General features: G+C 33.1%; 1 protein-coding gene across 50 annotated transcripts in view; it reads left to right on the top strand.

The window, feature by feature from the left end:
- Positions 1–25,979, top strand: part of RIMS2 (regulating synaptic membrane exocytosis 2) — a 692,961-nt gene that overhangs the window by 494,874 nt on the left and 172,108 nt on the right. For 31 of the 50 annotated variants that reach the window (XM_032246171.1, XM_032245837.1, XM_032245921.1 and 28 more), the window contains one exon: positions 17,087–17,187. The exons of the other annotated variants lie outside the window; for them this stretch is intronic. In XM_032246171.1, the coding sequence (XP_032102062.1) occupies positions 17,087–17,187 (101 nt within the window). The remainder of the gene's footprint in view (positions 1–17,086; positions 17,188–25,979) is intronic. 50 annotated transcript variants of the gene reach the window in all.

The following is a 25,979-nucleotide window of genomic DNA, read 5'->3' on the forward strand; positions in this document are numbered from 1 at the left end:
GCATGTATAAACTTTAGAATATCAAAATCATCATAAATTAAAAGGCACGCAAGTTGGAAAGATACTTGCTGCAACTCAGATAAAATATTAAAAGGCTTAACATCTGAGTTATTTTTATAAAGTATATATTCAATAAAACTCTAATAGAAGAAGCAGGCAAAGGATATATACAGACATTTCTCTAAACAAGAAATGCAGTGGTAAGTAAATATATGAAAAAATTATATTTCAATCATAACCCAACCAATACTATTTTAAATGAGATATCATGTTTCACCTGTTTAAAACACTATGGTGATGCCTGTATATGGAGATAAAAAATTAAAAATAAAACAAAACGAAACATGGTGAGACTGTGGTAACAGAGTAGCAGTGAAATTTAGCATAACCTTTCTATAAAGCACTTCTGCAATATAAATAAAGATCCGTAAAAATCCTCATAGACTTTTGACTTGGTAGAAATAGAAATTCAAATAAAAACATATGTATGAAATGTTCGCTAAGCATTATTTGTAACAATAAAAACGTTACCACGAATATTAAATAATGGAGCAATGGCTAAATAAGTTATATGCATATACAATTACTTAAATGAAGAATTTTTTACCATATAAATTAGAAACTCTTATTTCTTTTTTTGTAATTTCAAAGAAATTGAAAGAAATATCTGTAAAGAACTTGTTTCAAAGTTTTGTCTATAATAAATAATCAAAGAATGATAGCGCTTATTATTACACAACTCCAATTATGCCAAGAGATTTTTTTTAGATAAATATCATTATTAACTCTACTTGTAATTTATGTTTGTTATAAGGAAAATCGGTAGGATTTTGAATCCAGATTTAATACATCAGTAACCTGTAATAATGAATTAGTAAGGCCTTTGAATAATACCCACTTCCAGGATTATTTTTTAAAAAAGAAAATTTCTTTTAATAGTACAACTGGTATTAGACTACACTTTGAACACTTAAGTTGTTCATCTGTAGCACCAGAAACAAGACAAATTACTTAATTCTAGATTTTTCTTTAAAAAAAAAAACATGATTTCGTTAAAGAACAATAAAACAAATAATGTTTTATTCTCTGTTGCCCTGTTTAGAGGCATGTTGGTATAAACAATAAAGCATGAAATTTGAAGGCCAATGTGATTTTAGACAAGTTTCCTAATTTCTCCAGTCTCGGTTTCATCATTGTTAAAAAGACAAGGTTGAAGGTTGATAATTTGTGTGTATGTATGCCTGTGTGTATGCTTTAACCAATCGAAAAATAAAAATAAATGACTAGCCAAAATGAAAAAATTGCCACTTAAAGAGCAAGCAAATAAATTTCAAAAAGGAAAACAAACAAAAAACCATGGTCAGTCTACCACTTCTCTCATGTAAGTTCGAAGAGCTGTATTTAAAATTGGAGACATCTTTCATTAAATGTCTAGCAGGTGGCCAAAATCATATTATTAATACAAATCATTTTAAACTATTCAAATTCCTTCTTTGGATATTTTTCCAATGCCCAAATGTACATTTTGTACTCAGAATTATAGTCAACTCTAGATTGCAGGTGTTAGTAGTGAAAATAAGAGTATTAAGATAGGTGTAAAATTGCAAGACAGACTATTAAAATCTCCTTATAGCCAAATAAGCAAATTTGGCTATGCTAGACTCAAATCATTCCTGGTTATTATATGGTATATTAAACTATAATACAATATAATTGCTCTGCATAAAGGAACGGTTATTTCTGAAATTCTTATTTTCCTACTATAAAGATATTTTATATTCCAAAAATGTATTTGTTCAACAAATATGTACTAAATATGTATGTATCAAGCCTTATTCTAGGTGCTGGGGACATAACAATGACATAGACATTCAAGATCTCTCTTCATGGAAATTATCTTTTTGAGAGAAAGTATTCCCTAAAAAGTTAAACTTAGATAGTTTTAAGTGCTCTTATTTAAAATTCTTATGTAACCTAGTGGGATTGGGGTAGGGAAGGAACTATTTTTGATGGAATAGTGCTGGAAGTCTTATCTAAGGAAGTGATATTTGAACTAAAACAGAAGAGTAAGAAGAAAGCAGCTATGTAAGGGAGCCAGGAAATACATCATAATTAAGACCATTAAAGAAGATAAAGTAAGGGCAATTGAAGTTTAGAAGAGCAGAGTGATTTGTGCTATAAAGTTTTTTTCGAGCAGGCATTTAAGCGTCAGTGAAGGATAAGGGAGTTTTTAAACTTTTTCAGGGAGATGAATGAGTAAAGTGTAGCGCCGGATGGTAGTTATAATTAAAATATATTTGTTAAATTTTCTGAGTTGTAATGAAAGAATACATTTATAATAAGTTTGTGATCAGGTAGTTAGGGAATATTAACATGTACACAATACTTAGTATTCGTTAGAACATAGTGAATTTAAGTTATGATTTTTTTTGGATCCTTTTCTTCCTCTTTACCCATTTAAAGCTCTATATTTCTGTATCTGTGATGAAAACCTAATATATAAGAAAGTAAATGGTGGTCCAGGCCTGTAATTCCAACACTTTAGGAGTCCAAGGCAGGGAGGATCACTTGATGTCAGGAGTTTGAGACCTGGGCAACACAGCAAGACCCCATCTCAATGGAAAATTAAAAAATGAGCTGGGCATGGTGGCACATGCCTGTAGTTCCTGCTACTTGGGAGGCTGAGGTGGGAGGATGTCTTCAGCCTAGGAGTTGGAGGCATCAGGTGAGCCATAATTGCACCACTGCACTCCAGCTTGGACAACACAACAAGATCCTGTCTCAAAAACAAAGTGTATATAGACACACACACACACACACACACACACACACACACACACACACACATTTCAAAATAAGGTAAGCTGACATGAAGAAAGCTATGTAAGGTAATTTGATTAATAAATTATGTTGCATAACACGTGAATAACATAGTTATAGATTATCGATCATGCTGAGTACGAAGGGGGTTGATAGGCTTGTTTAGAGTAAAGGAGAGAGAACTGGAAGGAATCTGTAAAAAGATTTAAAAATGGCTATATTATAGCCCAAGGTGGGGTTCATAGGGAAATCAGATAAAATATTACCATAAAAAATGGACAGAGGAGAAGCAGCTCAAAAAGAAAAAGGAGAAGATGTCAAAAGGAAAGAGAGGTGCTGGAAAAAGAGAAAATAATGAAATAAAATTTGGCTCTGTGTGTGTGTGTGTGTGTGTGTGTGTGTGTGAGAGAGAGAGAAAGAGAGAGAGAGAGAAAGTCATTTCATGACAACATTTTAGATCATAAGTTTTGGAGAAGGGCAGCTCAATCTCCGCCACCTACTAGTTATATGACCTTGTGTAAATTTTCTAATAAGTAAAACCGAGAAAAATAAGTCCTAACACATATAGTTGTGCTGATTAAGTGACAAACTCATAATACATGGAAAGCTCTTGGCACAATTTCTGGGATATTCAGAGTATTATTATTTTTAAGAATTTAATTTTGCAGAGAACAGTAGTACTAAGCTCTAAAATAGCAGATTTTAACTGTGTAGTCTCTACAGCTTTGTTACATTTCATTTCCTTTGCCTTCAGCAAGTAAAATTTTAGACTAAAAACATTACTGAAGAAAAAGAAAAAGCTAGACATAAACATGATCAGTGGTTACCTGGACAAGCAGGAAGAGGATTGACGTCAAAGCAGCAACAGGGAATTTTTAGGGTGATAGAAATATTCTGTATATTGATTGTGGTGATTTTACATAACTAAATCCATTTGTCAAATGTCACAGAACTTTGCACTAAGTTGTGTGAATTTTACTTTATGTAAATTATAACTCAATATATCTGACTTTTAAAATTATTGAAAATATAGAAAATTAAAATGGATTTTATGTATTACTCAAATAGTTCAAATATGCTAATAGAAAAAATAATTTACCTAATCTAACACATCCCAAGCAACTAAGATTCCCTCCCAAGATAGGAGTCCACAGGGGCGTGGTCATGGGTGGGGTTAGCCTGCAGCTTCAGAATTCAAAGTGAAAGAAACAAGACTACTGAGGGCTTTAGCTAGAAAGCAAAGATGGGACTAAAGCTTTGAATCTAAAACAGTGGGCAAGAAACCAAAAAAAGACCCAGAACAGGCAAGACAGTTAACAAAGAAATAGATTCTGGATGTAGTAGATATTCATTGATAATGATTATAGGAGAATAGACATCAGCTATAATTGTAACTTGTTTGGGACAAGCTGAGTTTTAGGTGCTAATGGGGCATCCACTTGGGGATGACTAGGAGACAACTGGAAATGTAAATCTTGGAGCTTACAGGAAATGTAGAAGCTGAAGGACAGAGCCTTCAGCATTGATGGGACATTGAAGATTTGAAATTAAATAAAAACCACTCAAGGATAGAATGAAAAAGGAAAGCTGTAACAACACTTTGGGAAATGCATACATTTGAAAAATGAGCTGAGAAAGATGAGCCGGTAAAGTAGTTTGATAAAGAGTGAACTAAGAGATAAGTACAGGGCCAAACAGTTGAAGAAAATGTCAAGGACAATGTAATAATTTTAGCAAATGCTGAAGTAACGTCCAAAAAAATGGTGCTGAGGAATGATCACTTGATTTGGCAAATAGGATTTTTCTAGTAACCTTTGAGAGATAAGTTTTACAATATCCAGTTAACTACAGTAATCAATGATTAGGTTTTTCTTTAAAGTCACCACAAAATAAGTAGAGGGAGTTCTTGCTAATGAACCACCAGTAAACCACATAACATACTGCATTTAACTCAGTATTGGAGATACAGTAAGAAGCTCTCTATATTGGAATATTCTTACTTTATAGCTCAAATATGTAAGGCTCAGTTGAATGAAACCAGATGCTCAAATTGTGTAAAAACTCACTGTTTTTATTCTAGATGCAATGGGTCCCACTTAGAAAACTTGGAATGATAATAAATAATTGATGGCTAGATTGTTGATTCCAGATATTGCAGATCATCTCTTGGGAGATTCAGTATAAGAACTAGTTCTGGCAAGGAGATTGGGAAAGTTTTAGAGTAGTTGAGGAAGAAGGACTCAGTGTTCAAAACCAGTTTTTTAGTGTGCATTTTCTTAATTAAATTTCTTTAACTCTTCTTTTAAAATGCAGTTGATATTTTGGAAAATTAAATCACTTAGTATAAATTGTTTTAGTATGTGACTGAGTTTAACACTCTATGCAGGTACTACTTTTATTTTTAGTTTGCAGATTGAAAAATTGACGTATAGGTTAGTTAAATGAATTACCCAAGCTGTTTGAAGCTGGAATTTTAACCAAAGCAATGACTTTGTGCCAGAACCCATGTCCTTAACCTTAGGAAATGGCGGCCTTACAGCGACAAAGCAAAAGATATAGAAATTTTAAAGCCAAGAAGGCCAAACCAATAATGGGGACATTGTGCAAAGAATATTATGAGACAACAATACTAGAGGCCTGGGAAGAAGAGAGGAATTCAGAAAAGGGATATTTAACATCAATGGAGACCAGCTCACTCTAGTTTGCAATTGTATTTAGGATCCTCAATGTATCTAGTTTTCACACAGGGCATTTGAAAGGTTAAAAGTCATTAGAGCCAACATTACATTTAGAAAAAAGAAAAAAAATTACATTAAAAACTCAGTGCAGTTTCTCCAGCTTACACTAGTCTGTCCTGATGTCTCTTCATCTAATTCTCATCCTTCCTGATCTGAGAGTGACTCCATCTAATTGTTAATTCCTCTTTATTCTCAGTATTGAATGGAAACGTTTTATGAGATTTCCCTATTCATGAAACATTTAGGATGCATTCCTTTGAATTCTAAGGTAATATTATACTACATGACATTAGCTGCTCTGTGTAATCATTGTTGTACACTTGACCAATAACAATCATCAGAAGCATCTGGGGAAAAAGCAATACAATTTGGTGTCCAAGCATGAGTACTATTTTAAATCCATATATCTAGATATTTATTTTTCTGATTAAATATAATTATTTCAATTTAATGGTGATCCTAATTTGACTTAAAATGTTAACATCACTTTGTGAAAATAATTAGCCAAATGGATAAAATGTAATAAAAGTTAAAATGTGCTTCTTTTCTTTTAATCATAATATTGCTACATAAGCTTCACTGATTTTATTCCAATTCATAACCCAAGTGAATAATCATTTTCCAGGATGATCACCATGGATATAAGGAGGAACTTACTTTTACAAATCTTTCTTATCTGTTCTTATGTTAGAATCTTATATCACATTAGCAGTTTATAATCACAATTTATTTTGGTGATGTTTCTTTAAGTATAAACAATTTTATTTTTCTCTTTAGGTTTTCACAATTTAATTTTCCAGGCAGAGTTTAATCATCTTATTTGCCATGTATATGGTTTGCAACGTGTTATTAACCTAAACAAGATGTAAATATTTTATAACATCATTGAAAATATGAAGTGATATATCTAACAACTAATATTTTTCATTTAGTAATTTTGCCCTATTTCACTCCTCTCTCTGTATAGGAATCCATTCTTTTTGAAGGAGGAGAAAAGCAAGGTTCATTATTTCACACATCCATTAAGGTTTGAGGGACATGATCACATGTGTTGTGTTTGGATCCTTTTAAGAATATACGTATTATCATATGTTTCTATTATGAATTATTTCTCATTTTTTATGTGCCTGTTTGTCTGCCTGACTTGGAAAGTAAAAGATATCTTTAATACTTTCAAAAATATTTTATATCATCATTTTAATGCCATAGGTAGTATAATTTAAATTTAGTTCACAAATTTTATTTAGTTCATAAATTTGCATCCCAGTTGTGGAATACGGTGGTATTTGATGATTGTGTCATATCGAAACATAAAAGATGAAGATAAGACGTATATACAGGGTGCTAATACATGCTACTCTGTTAATCATATCTCCTTTAATGTGAGTATTTAGCTATCATGTAAAAGGTAGAATATTCTAAAGCACGTAACACAAATAGGGAGAAGTTTATTAACCCACTTAATCTGACTGATATTTGTGTCTTTTATAAACAATTATTGTACGTTTTCTTAGAAGCAATTTCAATAACCATTGTATTTTTTCTCTGAGGGACTTTTCATCTTAAAATTCAGTTTACCCTCAAAATATATCTTGTTTTTTCAAAGATACAGGAATTGTGACTAACAATTTGAACATAACTAAGTTCTAAAAGGTTAGTAACATTTTCTCCTATACTTGTCACTCTATATTATGAAAAAAGAAATGTATATAGTGAAGCAATTGCGCTTTAGCCTAAAATATTAGATCACTCTTGTGACTCATTTTCCCGGACGAAGTTCCTGGTTTAATGAATGTTTCAATATAGTCAATGTCTCTTGTGTGTCCTGTTTCTTTCTCTCTCCCAGGCTCTGGCTCCTCCTCTCTTCCTTTTCTTTATCTCTGTCTTTCCCTCACTTCTTCCTTTATTTCATTTTCTTCTCTTCCTCTGCAAATATACAAACATTTTATAAAGGGAAATGTAATGAATGTGGCACCAGGACAGATATTTAAAATGTCTACAGCACTTTACATTATGTATATTAATGAAATAAATATGATAATATAAAACAAAAAACAAACATCATTTGACTTCAAAATCAACCAACTGGCCGAGTGCCATGGCTCATTCCTGTAATCCCAGCACTTTGGGAGGCTGACACAGGCAGGTCACGAGGTCAGGAGATGGAGATCATCCTGGCTAACATGCCCTGTCTCTACTAAAAATACAAAAAATTAGCTGGGCATGGTGGCATGCACCTGCAATCCCATCTACTCGGGAGACGAAGGCAGGAGAATCACCTGAACCCGGGTGGCGGAGATTGCAGTGAGCTGAGATCCTACCACTGCACTCCAGCTTGGGCAACAGAGTGAGACTCTGTCTCAAAATATGTATATATCAATCAACCAAAGATGTGTATAGCAGATGGAATTGTGAAGAATATCTATTACAATTAATAAATATTTATTAGTCCAAAAATTTATTAGTCCAAGAATTTATAGTCCAAAACTATTCATTTCATAGATGAAGAATTTTATGCTCAGAAAGTGATGTTTGTAGGTACAGGACTTGTGAAGCCAGGATTCAAACCTAAATCTATCTTTTCAACCCATGCTGTTTTTTTAATCTTTTCTTTTTTTTTTATTATTTTTACTGTATTTGAGCTCTAGGGTACGTGAGCACATCCTGCATCCTGCAGGATTGTTGCATAGGTACATACGTGCCGTGGTGGTTTGCTGTCTCCATCCCCCCTCCCCCGCCACCATTGCCTACATCAGGCATTTCTCCCAGTAGCTAGGCACAGTGGCTCATGCCTGTAATCCCAACACTTTGGGAAACCAAGGTGGGAGGATCGCTTGAGACCGGGAGTTCAAAAGAAGCCAGTAAAATGTAGGGATACTTCATCTCTACTAAAAATAAAAACAGCTGAGCATGGTATGCACACCTGTGGTCTCAGCTACTTGGAAGGCAGAGGCAGGAAGCTCACTTAAGCCTGGAAGATCAGAACTCTATAATGAGCTATGATTGAGCCACTGCATTTCAGCCTGGCTGACCAAGCAAGACCCTGTCTCAAAAATATAAAAGATTTTATTTAATCTTATGTAATACAAATGTACTCATTACCCAAAATCTGGGCAGTTTCAAGGACCCATCAACTCTGTGGTAGGTACTTCTACTATATTCTGCAGGCATAAAACCCCGATCCTCCCCAGTGGACCAAGTACATCCTTATTTCTTTTTTCTTTTTCCCTTTTTTTTTTTTTTTTTTTTTTTTTTTGACAAAGTATCACTCTGTCACCCAGGCTGGAGTACAGTGGCACAAACATGGCTCACTGCAGCCTCTACCTCTTGGGCTCAAGTGATCCTCCTTCTCAGCCTCCCATGTAGCTGGGACCACAGGCACATACTACCACCCCTGGCTAAAGTTTTGATTTGTTGTTTAGAGCGGGTTCTCACTTTGTTGCCCACTCTGCTCCCAAACTCCTGCGTTCAAGCAGTCCTCCCTCCTCAGCTTCTCAAGTGCTGGAATTATAGGTGTAAGCCATCGTGCATGGCTACGCCCTGATTTTTAATATCAAAACCTAAAATAATACTAAAATCTAAGTCCTCTGAATAATAAAATTCCAGTCTGTTCACTGAATTTAGAGATCAAAAGCAAACATATGCTAGATTATTAGATCCCTCCTAATCAACTTATATCCCCAAATAGTTTAGATATCACTTTATTTTTTTTTATTTTTTATTTTTTTTGAGACAAAGTTTCACTCTTGTTACCCAGGCTGGAGTGCAATGGCGCGATCTCGGCTCACCGCAACCTCCGCCTCCTGGGTTCAAGCAATTCTCCTGCCTCAGCCTCCTGAGTAGCTGGGATTACAGGCACGCGCCACCATGCCCAGCTAATGTTTTGTAGTTTTAGTGGAAACGGAGTTTCACCATGTTGACCAGGATGGTCTCGATCTCTTGACCTCATGATCCACCCGCCTCAGCCTCCCAAAGTGCTGGGATTACAGGCGTCAGCCACCGGATATCACTTTATTTTTACCATAGGGAAAAGAGTCTGAAATTTGTCTATAGCACCTCCCTTGAAGTATTTTTTAATGAACATGGTGGGGAGTTAACAGAGTAACACAAGACAAGAACACAGAGTAACAGTTAATCTAAACATTTAAAATAGGTTATTAAGATTTAGAACCCAGTTTAAAAGACTAGCATTCATAACTGTGAGCCTGGAGGTAATACAATTTTGTAAGTTTCTTTCCTTTTTCATTTCATTCCCTTTTTTCATTAAAGTACATATGGAGTTCAGGATTCTTACAACATTCCTAAGAGCAAAGGAAAGATTATTTTTAAACAAATGTGTTATAAGCAAAATCAAATTAATATTCTTTCATTCATTTCAGGTCCTAGTGAAAACAATAGAGAAAGGGTCACCATTGATTTGGAAATAAACATTCCTCAAAACTAGCATATCTTAGTTGAACGATTAAGTTGTTTACTCTTTAAAATAAAATACCTCTGTTCGCACTAGTACAACACTAATGTAATTTGGTACATAATTCATGCTTTTTATGAAGTATTTATTTCCATGCTTTTTCTCAATTTGTCCTGGTTTTGTTATTCCTTGCATTACATCTACTTTTAAGAAATAATTTATCTAATGAAAAGCACTCTTGTCCAGGTATGATGGCTCACAAGAGTAATCCCAGCACTTTGGAAGGCCAGGGTGAGCCCAGAAGTTTGAGACCAGCCTGGGAAACATGGCAAAACCTTGTCTCTAAAACATTTTAAAAATTAGCCAGATATGGTAACATGCACCTGCTACTCAGGAGGCCAATGCGGGAGGATCATTTGAGCATGGGAGGTTGAGACAACAGTGATCAGTGACAATTACCAAACAATGGCACAATTGATATGCTTGTGTACATATATTTGCACACTGACATTTCTTTAAGAAAGCTCCTGGGAGGTGGAATTTCAGGATCAAAAATATGATCAGTTTTAAGTTTTTTTTCATATACAATGTCAATGTGTTATATTTTAACTAATTTTTTCACAGTTTTTAGATATTGAAAGAACAGTTAAAATATTCATGAAAATCATTTACAGATACTGAAAGAACAGTTAAAATATTCATTAAAATCAAGTAGTTTATTTTCTTCTTGAGTTGCACTGCCCTTTAAAATAAAGCTGTGACATAAAATATACATTTTTATTTGGAGACGTTAGCAATTTTTATACTTAGTCCTCTGACAGTTTAAAGAAATTTTTGTTTTTATAGTATATCTTGTTGCATCTAGAAAATAAATATATGGAGCCATGCTTTCTCATCTGTAATTGCCACCTTGAAGCGAGCCAATAGCTGTACACTGATGATACCTTTTTTTTCATTGCACTTCATTTGGTACATAATTAAATGGTGAATTTAGCATTGAGGGTCCACAATTTGGCCCTTTGAGTTTTGTTCATTTAAAATATGTTATTTCTGTCATTCTCTAATGACAGAAATATTGTCTGTATCTTCTTTTGTGTCTATTCCACATTGTTTGTATTTTCTTAAAAGTTCATGAAATATAATTTAGTAAGATAGTTATCAAAATTATTTTTTCTTCTCAATAGTTTAATTAAATTTTAATTTTAAAAAATATGTCTCTTCTATATAAGTAATACACTTCTTTTTGTTTGTTTGTTTGTTTTTGTTTGTTTGTTTTTTGAGGTGGAGTTTCACTCTTGTTACCCAGGCTGGAGTTTCGCTCTTGTTACCCAGGCTGGAGTGCAATGGCGCAATCTCGGCTCACCGCAACCTCCGCCTCCTGGGTTCAGGCAATTCTCCTGCCTCAGCCTCCTGAGTGGCTACGACTATGGGCACGCGCCACCATGCCCAGCTACTTTTTTGTATTTTTAGTAGAGACGGGATTTCACCATGTTGACCAGATGGTCTCGATCTCTTGACCTCGTGATCCACCCATCTCGGCCTCCCAAAGTGCTGGAATTACAGGCATGAGCCACCGCGCCCGGCCAGTAATATACTTCTTTAGCGTCAATTAGAAAAAAGCCTCAGATAATATTTTGATTTATGTTCAGATTACATTTATTTACATTTTTATATCACTCTGTATTTTTTAAAATCAATTAGATTTATTAAAACTATACTGTGTGTATTTTGTTATCAATTATTTGGATACTTTCAACAGAAAACAGTTTGCATTTGGAAATCCTTCACTATTGACTACAACTTCATATTTACACCAATACCTTTAATTCTTAAATTTAACTGAAAAACAAACATATGTACTTTTAAAAGAAATACTATTTAGAATAAATTTAATTACAAAGTGCAAATGTTTAGTGATCATCCCACAAGTTCTTGATATGTTATGTTAAAAAATATAAACTATAAAATTTGTTTTCTAACCTCAAATTATTTCAAGGCAGAGCTTAGTTTTGCCAAGACATGCAATAATCAAAAAGAACTCCACATAATCAGAAACCTTCATGAAATAGCCAGTTAGTGCAATTCTTTATCTCACTTAAAGGAAATTTTTTTTTAACCTGAGGTTGAATATTTTCATACAAATAGGGGAGATGGGAAATGGGGTAGAGGGAATGTTTTTAAATCATTGAATTATCTATAAGAATTTGAAATACTAACCAATGCAATTTCTGGATTTAAATGAGATAATCTTAGACTTCCACGATGTCTATAATTTCACATTTCTCATTTTTTTCTGAAGTTTAGTGTTCTTTCTTGAGTTTCCATATTGGGCTTAAGAGTTTTCCCTCTTAAGATCCTCAGATTTGAACATTTTGTTTATGATTACAAGATGGATGACTGAATCAAGAATCCTGCCATAGTCTAGTCGCTGTTCAGCTTCCTTCTGAATTGCATCACTGCTAAATCTGTACCCCTACTTCAAAGAAGTTTGGAGTATGAAATTGCTCTCGGACTCCAGGGGCATGCTCATGCTCTTTCACTCTCTCTCTGTCTTTCTGTGTGTGGGGCAATGTGTGTGTGTGTGTTTGGAAAAGCAAACTTAAAATGATTGCTGTTTTGCACACTACAGAAATCACTGAAAGTAGGCTGATGATCTTTGTACGGCAAGTATATAGTAAAACCTAAACAACCACTAGTTGGCTGCCAGCTAATGTTGCCATATTCAACTATATCTTTGGTTAAAAAAAATCCATGTGTAAGTTAACCTTTTTAATATTAGATGTCATGGCAGCTTTATCAACGTAACTTTAATTTTCTGGGCACATTACATCAGCTTTTTTTAAGTTCAAAATAACCATAAAATTAATTTTTATTTATATCAAAATAAATAGGTACAGAATATGTGATATGATTTAAGAAAATAAGTTTAAATCAAGAACAACAAAATATTAGATTTTTTTTTTTTTTTTTTTTTTTTGGTCAGTGGCTGAAAATGGGCCAGAAGCTTCCAATTTGAAAAAAAAATGATTATTTTGAAATATTTATTAATTCCAGAACATCCACATATGATGTCTTTTTTGTGCTCTGCCTTAAAATTTATAAAGTAAAATAAAGGTATTTTATAGTGTAAGGAAGGGAATTAATATAATTTAAGGGAAAGGAAGAAGATAAGTTTTGTTTAAAATGTCGTTTATTGAGTGGATATGCTAACATATATGGAATTCAGGAGTATTTGTGTATATATACATATAAAAAAACAGAGGGCCATTTCCAGCATAATTTAAATCAACTCTAATATTTATGGAACAATATATTTTCTCTGTTTAGTTAATAATTTACTTATACCAAAAAGAATTTCAGATAACTTGAATATCAGTTTACTACATTAAACATTAACATATTTTTACATTAATACGTATTTGCAAACATGTAGTAACTTTCATTGTAAATGCATTTGCCCAAGAAATTGGATTGTCCCATTACCATCTTAATCAAATTTTTTTGTAATTTGAAAATGTTTTGATAATTGATTTCAAAGATATAATGACTATAATTTTTTAAGCATACTTGAATTACAAAGCCATATCAAACCACTAAGAGGTCTTCTGAAATAAGCATAGTTCATCACATATAAGAAAATGAATCTTAGAGATTTCTAGATAAATTTACCCTCTAAACCTATAAACCAGCATTTTTCAAAATTTTAATTTGGGAAGTATGAAATTATTTCAGCAAGATATTAACAGATGGAGAAAAAGGTAAGTATTCTGTGGTCAAGTGGTTATTCTTTATTGCAGGTTTTTGAGGGCCTTAAATATGCAGATTCTTACTATGAATCTGAAAAAGAGAGAAAATTGAGCAAAATTCATTCACTTTATCATTTTCATTTATTTTCCTTTTATAGAGTGTACATAGGATATCAGAGCTGAAACAAAGTTTAGAAATTACATGATTCTTTCCTCAACCAGTGAACAGCTCTCTATTTTACCGATTTCTCTAAATTCTTTTTCATTCCAAGGGAAAAAAAAAAGACTAACTTTGGTTGAAATCAAAATATTATTACTGGATTATTTTCCTCAGAGCAAAGGACTAGCGAAGAAAAATCACCTTGCTGGTGAAGAATCCCCCATGCTGGATCACTTTATCAATAGGAGACTTTTCTCTCTAAGGATATTATTCTACATAGAGGGTTTTCTTTTTGGAAATAGGTTCTACAAATATAGAAAAGGAGCAAAAGACTTCATATAAGCCAAATAATTTTTGGGTAGGGAGGTCTGTTTGTTTACAGTTTGTACCAAGGGTTATTCTCCTAGGAAGTTTCAAAGTTATAAGGTGGAAGGATATTTACTCAAGTTTGCTGACTAAAGTGGTCCGTTGAGATTTCATTGGTTAAGACTCTAATAAAGAATTTTCCCATTTGGGAACTGTCTGTAGATGGTGATTAGGTCTGGAGATGAGAGTTTTGTTTGAGAGTGTAATTTAATTGATAACATATTTAAATGGTTAGAAAGCTCTGTTTGCATCTTTCTTTGCTTATCCAGCAAATACAGATTCATATTCTCCTTAGATCTGCCAATGGTTGTGTTGCATAAATCTGATTCTACCTAATTTTTAAACAATTTCTAAAGAGAAAGACACTTTTGCAAGCACTGTTAAACCAATATGCCAGAGACCAAATCTGACTCACTGACTGTTTTGTAAACAAAGTTTTATTGTAGTAAAGCCACACTTATTATGTATGCATTGTCTTCAGTTGCTTTCATGCTATGGTTGCCAGAGTTGTGGCAGAGTAACAGTTTCCATATGGCCTACAGAGTCTGCAATATTTGTTATTGGGCCCTTTACAGAAAAAGTTTGTCAACTACTGCCAGTGTTATTCACATTACTACCTAGTAATCAGAAGGAATTTAATGTAGCTTTCCTAGGATGTTTCCATTCAGAAAATAGTCTAAAAATTGGAAAAAATATATGTTTCTATGTATATGTTTATCACTACATATTATTATCTATATAGGTATGTGTGTTTAAACTTGTCAATTAGTGCTATTTATATCAACATGAAACTTTTTGAGAAACTTTGCAAACACCCCTTTTAGATAATATTGTTTTAGGACCCATAATTTTGTAATGTTTGGCTCATTTTTTTATTGGCTGGCCTTTGGGGAAAATATGTTTACCAGAAAATATCTCTTGAAGTACAAACAATTCCAAAGCTGTATTTTAACAGACTAATAGATATTTATACTTGACTATATTTTATATTTGCATCATGGAGGCACTCACCTGGTTTATATGTCATTCAAATTATATTAACATAGCATTAATATTCCTGACTTTCAAATTTGACTCACTCAGTCAAATCATTGTTAACATGTGACTATTGCAAGTAACAAATTATCTCACTTTATTGAATAGTTGATTTAAATTTGCTGGTATATAGAGGTAATATAGTATAAGGTTTTTTTTTGTATTTATCTAAGATTTTCTTTTTGAAACATTTTCTTCCCTTTTCATATTATTTTAATTAACCAATTTTCCTTTAAAATTTGTTACTAACAAATTTTAACTATCTGATATACAATGAGATTTTTATGGGGCAGAGAGTAATACTAAAAAATTCAAACATTAAAAATTAAAAAATATTGGCTCAGGAGAGGATACCATAACTTCTAGTTATACTAGTACCTTTTTAATCCCCTTTCCCTTTACTCCATTTAAAAAATCAGGTAAGTATTAAAATACCTATTTTTTAATAGGCACACTTCTGTCTATTGTCTTTACTAAAATTTTAAAGTCATGATCTTAAGCAAGACGTATGTATGTGTATGTTGGCATTCCTACCTAAACACACTGTGAATTTACTGACATTTTATTATAGCTACCCAGTTGAGTCCACTAAGTTCATTTTTCCCAATATGTAGATTTGTAGTACATGATCATGATTAAATTATGTATGTTTATGAGAAATTGGATATTCCCATGAATCTTTTAAAAATCATAAATGTAATTTTTTTGAGATGGGGTCTCACTGTGTTGGCCAACCTGGAGTGCAGTGGTATGATCATAGCTCACTGCAGCCTCCAAACTCTTGATTTCAAATAATCCTCCAGCCTCACCCTTTCAGGTTGCTGGGACTATAGGCATGCATCACCACACCCGGCAAATTTGTTGTTGTTGTTGTTGTTGTAGAGACAGGTCATGCTATGTTGCCCAGGATGATCTCGAACTCCTGGTCTCAAGCAATGCTCCTACCTCAGCCTCCCAAAGTGTTGGGATTAGAGGCATAAGCCACTGTGCCTGCCCCATAAATATACTTCCAAATGCTTTTTCATGTTTTCTAGGATTTTCTAACTGAATGTACTTCTCATTCTAACCAAAATTTTTGAAGACCCTCTGAATATTTACAACTGATGTGTTTTGAGGTAGCACGTGTTATAAAGGGCATTAATGTCTTTTTGTAAGAGGCTTACTCTTTCACTTTCTTAACTCTTTATATTCTAATTTTTTAATAAAATTGAGATCAGTCATACTTTGTGCCTTTACTGACATGGTATGTTATCAGTAGTATTATTACAAGAACCTGTTTGTTGATCCTAGTTCTAGAAAATTCAAATTCAAAAATTTCTTATAATTGGATTCACACATATGCTGGGGCAAACTGCTTTAATATGTAGCCTAATTTTATGATAATAGTTTCTAAATGCAATTCTAAAATTGTATTTGAAAGCAACTTATAGCTTTAATAATAAATTTTGATGAATTACAAGTTAAAGTTCTCATAATATTACTATTGTCAAATTTCTGTGCAGTCAAATATATTCTGGACGTACATGTACCAGAAATTGTTTTCTACCTAATGAAGATTTGTTATCTTCTCTTTAGACTTATTTATATTTTATACAGATTGAAATTATTTTACATATTTAATATCATGTTTTTACTTACCAAATTGTATACTGTAAAGAAATCTTTTAAATAATATGACATTTAATTTGTATATGCTACATTGAGTGAAAGTAATATACCAGCCTAGCATTTCTTCTTTTATACATCCTTTAAGCCGGACTCAGAAATAAGAACTGAACATTAATTTTACGGGTTTTTTTCTACTCGATAGGTACTATGGATATAGAGGAGAGAAATCGCCAAATGAAAATTAACAAATACAAACAGGTAGCCGGATCAGATCCCAGACTGGAACAAGATTACCATTCGAAGGCAAGACATTTTTCTTTTTAAAAGTTGTAAAATAATCAATCATTTGAAACAGATTTTTTTAAACTACTAAATGCAGATTAGTCAAACACAAGCATATAATGCCATGGCCCCATGATATTACTAAGTGCTAAAATTTATGTGTTTGTATACAGCTCTTAGCAGTAGAATTTGCCTTACTTTAAAAAATTTTTATAAAATACAGAAGATTAAACCTCTAATGACAAATCTCTTAGAATTTTTTATTTTGTAAAATCTATAGCCCCTCAAAAACGTTTAAGAAGTAGTTAAATGATCTCATGGGTTTTTTTAATATAGATTTTTTTCCCACTTTAAAGTATTTTAATTGAATCAGGTTTATTACTGAATTATTGGAACAAAATACAAATGTGCCTGGCCTATAATGGATCAACTGACAAGTTTTTGACTTTAGGATAGTGTGAAAGCAATACACATTCAGTAGAAGCCATATATCAAGTACTCATACAACCATTCTGTTTTTCCCTTTCCGTAAAGTATTCAATAAATTACATGAGCTATTCAATACTTTATTATAAAATAGGCTTTCAATTAAATGATTTTGCCCAACTATAGGCAAATGTCTAGTATTCTAAACATGTTTGAGGTAAGCTATACTAAGCTGTGATGTTTGCAAGATGTGTTAAATGCACTTTCAACTTACAATGGATTCAATAGGGCATGACCCCATCATGAAGCAAAGAGCATCTGTACATATTCATGAAGTGCTGCTAAGGGTTCAAAAGTCTTTTAGTATGAATCTTTTTAAACTACTCTTTGGGAATAGTTTGAAGTATGAGATCTACCAAGGGCAGAAATAAAGTTTTTTTTTTTTTTTCTTGAAACAGAGTCTCCACTTTGTCACCCAGGCTGGCGTGCAATGGTGCAATCTTGGTTGACTGTAACCTCCACCTCCTGGGTTAAAGTGATTCTTCTGTTGCAGCCTCCCAAGTACATGGGACCACAGGGGTACACCACCATGCCTGGCTAATTTTTGTATTTTTAGTAGAGACAGGGTTTCACTATGTTGGCCAGGGTGGTCTCGAACTCCTGACCCTGTGATCTGCCCTCCTTGGCCTCCCAAAGTGCTGGGATTACAGGCATAAGCCACTGTGCCCAATCTATTTCATTGTTCTTGTACTCCATTATCTTTTTTTATTCAACACATTTTTAGTTGCTCGATACCATTCATGGCCAAAGTCATGAAAATACTTTGTTCTGATATAGCTATTGAAGATTTAATAAAAGAATTAAAATAGCAAAATTTATGCATAACTGTAGCTATTATATGCTCTATGACTTAGTAATTAAATCATTATAGTTGTAATATTCATGGTCTTTGTGTAATAGAGAAAAGCAATTTGGATTTTTTAAAACTTAGGTGTGTTTTATCCTTACATACTTAATCTAAGGTTTCTATTACATTACACTCCTTTGTAACGTCAAGAACTAGTTAAGTAAAGCATAAGTGGCTATGTTGGGTATACATATGTAGCAGGTACATACATATGTACCAGTTTCTAGCTTCTCCAATAAGACAACATAGAGAAGGCAGAGATTCTTACATCAGTACCTACTCCTAAACTACCAGTCTCTTCCACAAATTACATTATTACCATACAAAATCATTTATCACAAATTCTGTTATACTGGAAGTGTCACAGGCCTAAAGCCAGACAAAAGTAAATTTAAGACAAATGAAAATAGCCTTGCACTTTGCTTAGTAGGTTCTAAATTTCTGGAAAATTTTCACTAAAATGAAAATATGAATAACTTCAAATGGGTACAGTGAATTTTATAGAAAATAGTTCTATAATGCTATAATATTTTAGATATATTCCTATTTGAGTTAGATATCAGAAATGATATTTGTTTTTTGTTAGTTTGTTTTGTATTTCTTCCTGGAACTAAATAGACACACCTGACCTTTTGTGGTTTTTTTATGCTGTAGTCTCTCATCTGTTCCCCTTATATAACCCAGAGACCAAAGCATAAAGTCCTGATAAGAAAGATATTAAATTTTTTGTAAATATGTCTTCAGATAACACAAACTTGTTTGTTGGTTTATATTTTACTATACTTGAGGAAGGAATGTAGATTATTTATAAAAATACTTATAATATTCTAATTAATATTGTCAATGGAGAAGAAATCAAGAGAAAATAAAGTCAGCATAAAACAAGGTAACTCCAAAAGTAAAGTCTGTGAAGCAAATGAATAGTATAAGATCCTACATATCCACTACATGTGGGCCATATATGTTAGCCCTGAGCTTTCTAACAAGCAGCAAAGGCTTGTTAGCAGAAAGGGAAACGATTAGTTTTATGATTTACATTCCTCATACAATAAAGACAAGTTCTTTAGAAGTAGTAGCAGTGATTCTTGTTATACAAGCCTGATGGAAATTTATTACAGAAGGATGGACCAAAGGAATACTATAAGCAAAGCCAGGATTTCTTTTTTAATTTTGATTTTACCTCTATTCATGAATAAATGAATGTTTAAGGCTTGAAAGTTTTATAACTTTGACAGCAATCATTTTAGGTTGGGAAAAAATAAATATTGGTAAAGAGTAATTGTACTAAGCATTATAATTTCCTAGATATTCTCTAAGGGAGTAGATCAGCAGCATCAGCATCACTTGGAGACTTTTAGAAATGCAATTATCTGGAGCCCCTTCAGACCAATGGAATAAAAACTCTGGAGTTGGGGTTCCTGTGTTTTAACAAGTCTATCAGATGATTCTGATGTAGACTAGTTTGAGAATTACTGCTCTAAGGTGAAGAACCATTGTAAAATTATCCTTTAGATAACTGAGTTGACTTCCTCAATTGGAGTTTTAGCTAGAAACCAGAGGTGAATGATGTGATCAAAAAATTGAAAACATTATTTTGAGAATAAATAATCTGACATCTTTATAAGGCCTCTAATAATGTCTGACAAATCCTATCAGTGAATGTAGAACACTTATCACTCTGTTTTCTATTGCCAGAATTATGCAGCCAGCTTACCTCAAAATATAATCAAGTCTCTTAAGTGCAACTTTTTAAGGGGGTCCAAAATACAACCCTGTTTTGTACCACAACAAGGTATTTCTTGATGTGGAACTATCTTTGCTGGATCATCTATCTCCCCATCATCTGAGGTTCATCTCCCTCTGATATGAGTCAAAGAGAAAATTACAGAGGAATCTTCTTCAGACATATATACAATAAGTTATATTAGTTTTCAATTCCTTAGATTAAAATTTGCACCATCATTTCTCTCTTTTTTGATGAGGTTTATTTAGCTTCTGTTTACATTCTTTACTTTTTATTTTTATAACAAATGCTAATTATAGAGCCTCCTATAGACCTATGTGTTTTAAACATTAGATCTAGTTGCTAAAGAAAATCATTTAACAAATAAGGGAACTAAGATCTAGAAAGGTTAAGTAATCTATCCAGGGTCACGTAGCCACTAAGTCATGGAAAGTATTATTTGTGGCTAATTTAGTTTTTCAAATTTGACATAACTATGATGAAATTCAAAGCCTCAGAAATATGAAGCATATGCTCTCTCCTGAGCTGTATTCCTGAAATTCCAGCAGCACTATTCTGAAGCCCTGTGTGGAATCTAATTGTTAGCCTAGGTTTAAAAAAAAAAAAAAAACCCAAAACTGTACAGTTCACATTCTAAATGGCATTGCTCCCTGAATTTCTCAAGACTTCTGAATTGATAGTTTTAAATAATTCATACTAAATTTAAAGAAATCTTCTTAGTAACCTACTTTGAAAGCATCTATAGAGCAATACCTACTAAGTCACTGTCTTTCTAAGAATATTTTAAGTATACTAGAAAACTTGAAAGCAGAGAGTCTGTTTTTAATAAGAGTAGCAAAGACATATACAGACATGATTCCTAGTTAATAAGTGGATGACTTCTCAGGGAGTTTCCCTCAACATAGTTATTATACTTACGTACTCTTTCATGCCTCTTGTACTCTCTTTAACCCAGCTTGAATATGATTCATCTATTCTTGGCAATAATTTAAGAATCAACATATTTTTTCTATAAAATCAATTTTCTTTCCTTTTTATTTGCTCAGAAAAATGTGATTTATTACGTTTCACAGTGCAAATTATGGTTCACCATAGGTCAACTACCCTTCTGTGAGTTATATAAATGATAAACTGGCATAATCATCAGTAATTAAAAGTCAAACAATGTATTTATACATGGAAATTAATATGGATGATTTGATAATGTTTATTTAAACATATGAGCTTTAGTTTTAAAATCACTATATTTAATATTTTTAAATATTCCCCAAAACAATATTGCTCTGAAGATATTCTTTGAAAGAGTGACCCCATAACATTTCAACAAATATTGCTCATTCAACAAATAATGTTTATTGGCACAGTATTTATTGGAACTCAAAGCTTATTTTTCTGGAAAAACGAAGCTCTTTTTTAAGGAGTATGTTGTGGTAATGCTTCTATAAAATTGTGACAAAAATGTCTTATTCCTGTTAAAGCAGTTATATCATAATTTTCCATTCTCTTATTTGTCTTCCTGGAATTAAGAAGCAGTATAATCTATGAGTTGCCCAGATCTCTTCAAATGGAGGCCAGAAGCCTGTGATAATCTATCTAACCCATAATATAATACACTGGGTTAGAACAGAGGACAAAGTAGTAAAAGAAAGGAAAAGAAAGTTTGTCTCCATTTATTGTGCATGCCTGACCCTAGGCACTTGTCACCTACATTCTGTCACTTTTTTCCCCAGGCTTTTAGTCCTTTAGGCACTCATTCACAGATCTTGAAGAGGTATTGGCGAAAAGCAATTTGATTAAACTAGGTTACATTAAAATATGAATAACAACACAAGGCTTCATTTTTTAAAAAGCCCTTATGAACACAAAATAAACTGAAATTGGTGGACTTATAGGCAATATTAATAGAAAATATTTCAGATAGTTAAAGTATGTCTGGCAAGTAAAATGCCACTGTTATCTAAACAGCTTCATTTGATTAGCGCTTATGCTCTTCTCAACACTGAGATGACACATTCTGTGCTACCTTAAGTGTTTTAATTGACTTTCAAGGCACAGGCAATGAGGGGAGAAAAGTGGAGGCTTGTTAGAAGTGGCCATATAGGGACTCTTTAAAAATTTAATGTTTGTAAGTCAGGAATACTTTAAGTCTCAAATATCATGAGAACGTGGCAGCAGCGGGTAAGCAGTGTAGTAGAAAGAGCACAGCCTGGGGTCAAGTGGACTCTGCCTGGGTGGCCGGGGGTAGGTTTAACCTCACTGCTTTTTTTATCTATTAAACAAAGCTTTGGTATCTATTTTATATGGTAGTGATGAGGATTAAATGAGATGATGCATATAAATTGTTTAGCACCTAGTAAATGCTCAATTAATGCAGCTAATATTAGTTATTTTATAGTAACAATAGCAAACATAATCATAGGTACCAGATATGAATCTGATGAGACCAAAAAAAAAAAAACATAAAGGAATGAGTAAGATAAGGAAAAGGATTTTAGTGTGGCTCAGATATCATTGAATGTTCCCTTTACTCTCAAATAAGGAGATTCAAGCAGCAGAAATCTAAAAGGAAAATGAAATTTAGAGGAAAAGAATTTATGAATCTTAAAGGGATATGAAGACTTTTAAAATTAAAAGAGACTGGAACATAATGTGTGATGAAAAATTACAAACCAAATTACTGAAATTAAGAAATTATGCTATCATGGTTGACATTAAAGGTGACTGGTCCTTGATGAAGTGATTAACAGGCATGCATATGGATAGGGGTGTTTTTAAAGAACTACTCATTAATAGTGATGATGTAAATGGACCTGAAAAAGAAGATTAAGTTTATAAAAGGCCAATTTTAAATGTAGATTAGATAGCCTTGTACATATTATGAATAAACATGAAAATACATGAATTTTGATATAATGCAGATGTAAAGAAATAAGGATTATGTTTTAATTTTACAGCAGTGATAGAAATAAATACTTGGGAAAAGTATTTTTCTTAAGGAGAAAAATTGAGTTGTTGTTAGTATGTAACGCAGCCCAGTAACATAATGAGGTAGGTAGAGCCAGGCCTTGTGCCTGCTACAGGAAGAGCTGCTATAGCCTGAGTTCTCAAGCTACCAAGAGAACCTACTATTCATGTAAAACAGACATCATTGTGCAGGTGTTAGATGGAATCCTCTGGTAAATAGAACAAGAAGATGCTAATAGGCGTGATCTCGTTAACCCAGTCTCTACTCTGCAAAGATCCTCAGGGAGTATAATAAGATGTTTTAAATAGGAAGTAATGAAGCATTCTTCGGTGTAATAAGCAATCTATTGTTTGATAAACAGAAGTTGGGTTCAGATTTCCAAAAAAATCCCTGCTAGGCATAGTCTAACTAGATACCCAGCAGAATAGTTTTCTATTTTTGAATTAGAATTAAAATCACTTACTTATGATTTTCAACCAAGCCAAGTCAAGTAATGTTATCTTGTACTGATGAAGATGTCAGCGACTATGCCACTGACTGTACCTGGATTTCTTCAATCTTACACATCACTTCTGTAAACTCTTATTTTACTTTTTCATATTTTTCTATTTTGTTTACTTCTTCATGCCTCAGCAAGCAGACAGCTTCAGGTTCTATAGCAGAATCCCACAAGAAATTTCTGGAAATCAGTGAAACTGCTGATATGGGAGCGTAAGAGAAAAAAGAATAACCTACATTACTTAGAAGTATTCTTAAATTCCAGACTAACCTATGAAACTATGAGAGAGTATGCTGAGTCTTGGATGTTACTGCCACCTGATACTTTCCCCGCCTCTCACCTGCTGAGGATACATTGACCAATAATTGCACACTTTTGATTGCTTCCTGGCCCCAAAGCAGGCTACAGTCTTCTAAGCTGTCTAAGTTGCTTGTCCAACCCGGACATCCTCCAGGATTTTAATTAGTCACTTGCTGTGTATGTTTTATTTTTACCTCACCCTATGGTACTTCCTTTACCAAGTATATTTATGAAGTTATATAAACTTAGATTTGAAATTTAGGTTATTAAACTAGCAAATAAGAGCAGCATTATATAATATGGCTGTAAAAGTGCACGAGATGCTAGTAGTAATCTTATCAAGGCCTGATTAAAGGCTTCATTCCCACTTACAAAATCGACAAATGGTTATATAGCCTAATTAAGAGTCATAGTTCAAAATGAAAAATGATTAAGTTACATTTCCGCCTCTATAGCTTTTTAAATTCATGTTTGTGAGGATAGATTTCTCATTTGTGTGATATTAAACATCCATCAAACTAGCATTTAGTAGTAACTAAAAATTTATTTATGTTTATATAATTTCTTCCTTTGTGAGATAAATAAAAGAAGAGGTGATGTGATGTCAAGTGAGAAGGAGCCATTGGAAGCATAACTTCTTACAATTGGTACACAATGTTATTAATTACTATAACAGCCACATTTATTGCAGAAATTCTGAAGTCTTCTTTACGGTAATAGAGATATATGGACAGTTTGTTAATCACTCCTTAATTTATTTTTTGTGATAATGGTTAAATGAATACTAAAGAGCAGTATTAAAAGTGTAGACTCCATAACCTAACTGCCTAGATTAAAACCCTACCTCTTCTACTCTCTGTATGACCTTGGGCAAGTTACTTAACATCCTTGTGCCTCAGTTTCTTATTCTATAAGGTGCGTTAGTAATAGTACCTATCTCAGAGGATTTTCTTTCTTTCTTTCTTTCTTTCTTTCTTTCTTTCTTTCTTTCTTTCTTTCTTTCTTTCTTTCTCTCTCTCTCTCTCTCTCTCTCTTTCTTTTTTTTTGTTTTGAGACAGAGTCTGGCTTTGTTGCCCAGGCTGGAATGCAGCGGCGTGATCTCAGGTCATTGAAACCTCCACCTCCCAGGTTCAAGTGATTCTCCTACCTCAGCCTCCTGAGTAACTGGGATTACAGGCACGTGCCACCATGCCTGGCTAATTTTTTTGTATTTTTAGTAGAGACAGGGTTTCAGCATGTTGGCTAGGCTGATTTTGAACTCCTGACCTCAAGTGATCTGCCCTCCTTGGCCTCCCAAAGTGCTAGGATTACAGGCATGAGCCACCATGCCTAGCCATATTGTTTTCTAGATTGTCCCTCTCTCTCTCTTTCTCTCTCTCTCTCTCTCTCTCTCTATATATATATATATATATATATACATATATATGACTCCTAAGTAGAGCTTGGTATGTAAGAGCAATCAGTAAATGTTAGCTGTGAAATGGTAATGATGGTTGCGGTGGTGGTGGTGGTGGTGATGATAATGATGATGATGATAGGAAAGAAGGATAAAAGGAAGAATCATTGTTTCTAACAGATAACCTTCTCTTACCAGAGCCCTTCGGGGTTCAGGTTTATATTTGTTGTCATCAGGAATCTTGTTAAGATAGATAAGTATATCTTTAAGGTAATCTTAAAAACAGATGGGGAGAAAAGGATGAAAAGTTTCTTTTTTTTTTTAATGATACTTTAAAAGCTTAAAGTTTATTTGAGTTGTCTTTTTTGCCAATCTATTCAAATTTTAGTCTACCCAAAATTCTTATCATATAGTTTCTATTCTCTAGCAAGCTGATTGTATTTAAACTTTAAATATCTATCTATTGATATAGATATACCTGTAGGCAGATATAAAATTATATCATATTTACACATAATGTATACATCTGCATTTACACATACACTCGTACCCTAAAGCTCTGAAGTCCTCCATTAT

This window comes from Sapajus apella, unplaced genomic scaffold, assembly GCF_009761245.1.
Source record: "Sapajus apella isolate SASKATOON/1434 unplaced genomic scaffold, GSC_monkey_1.0 scaffold3, whole genome shotgun sequence".
Lineage (NCBI taxonomy): Eukaryota > Metazoa > Chordata > Mammalia > Primates > Cebidae > Sapajus > Sapajus apella.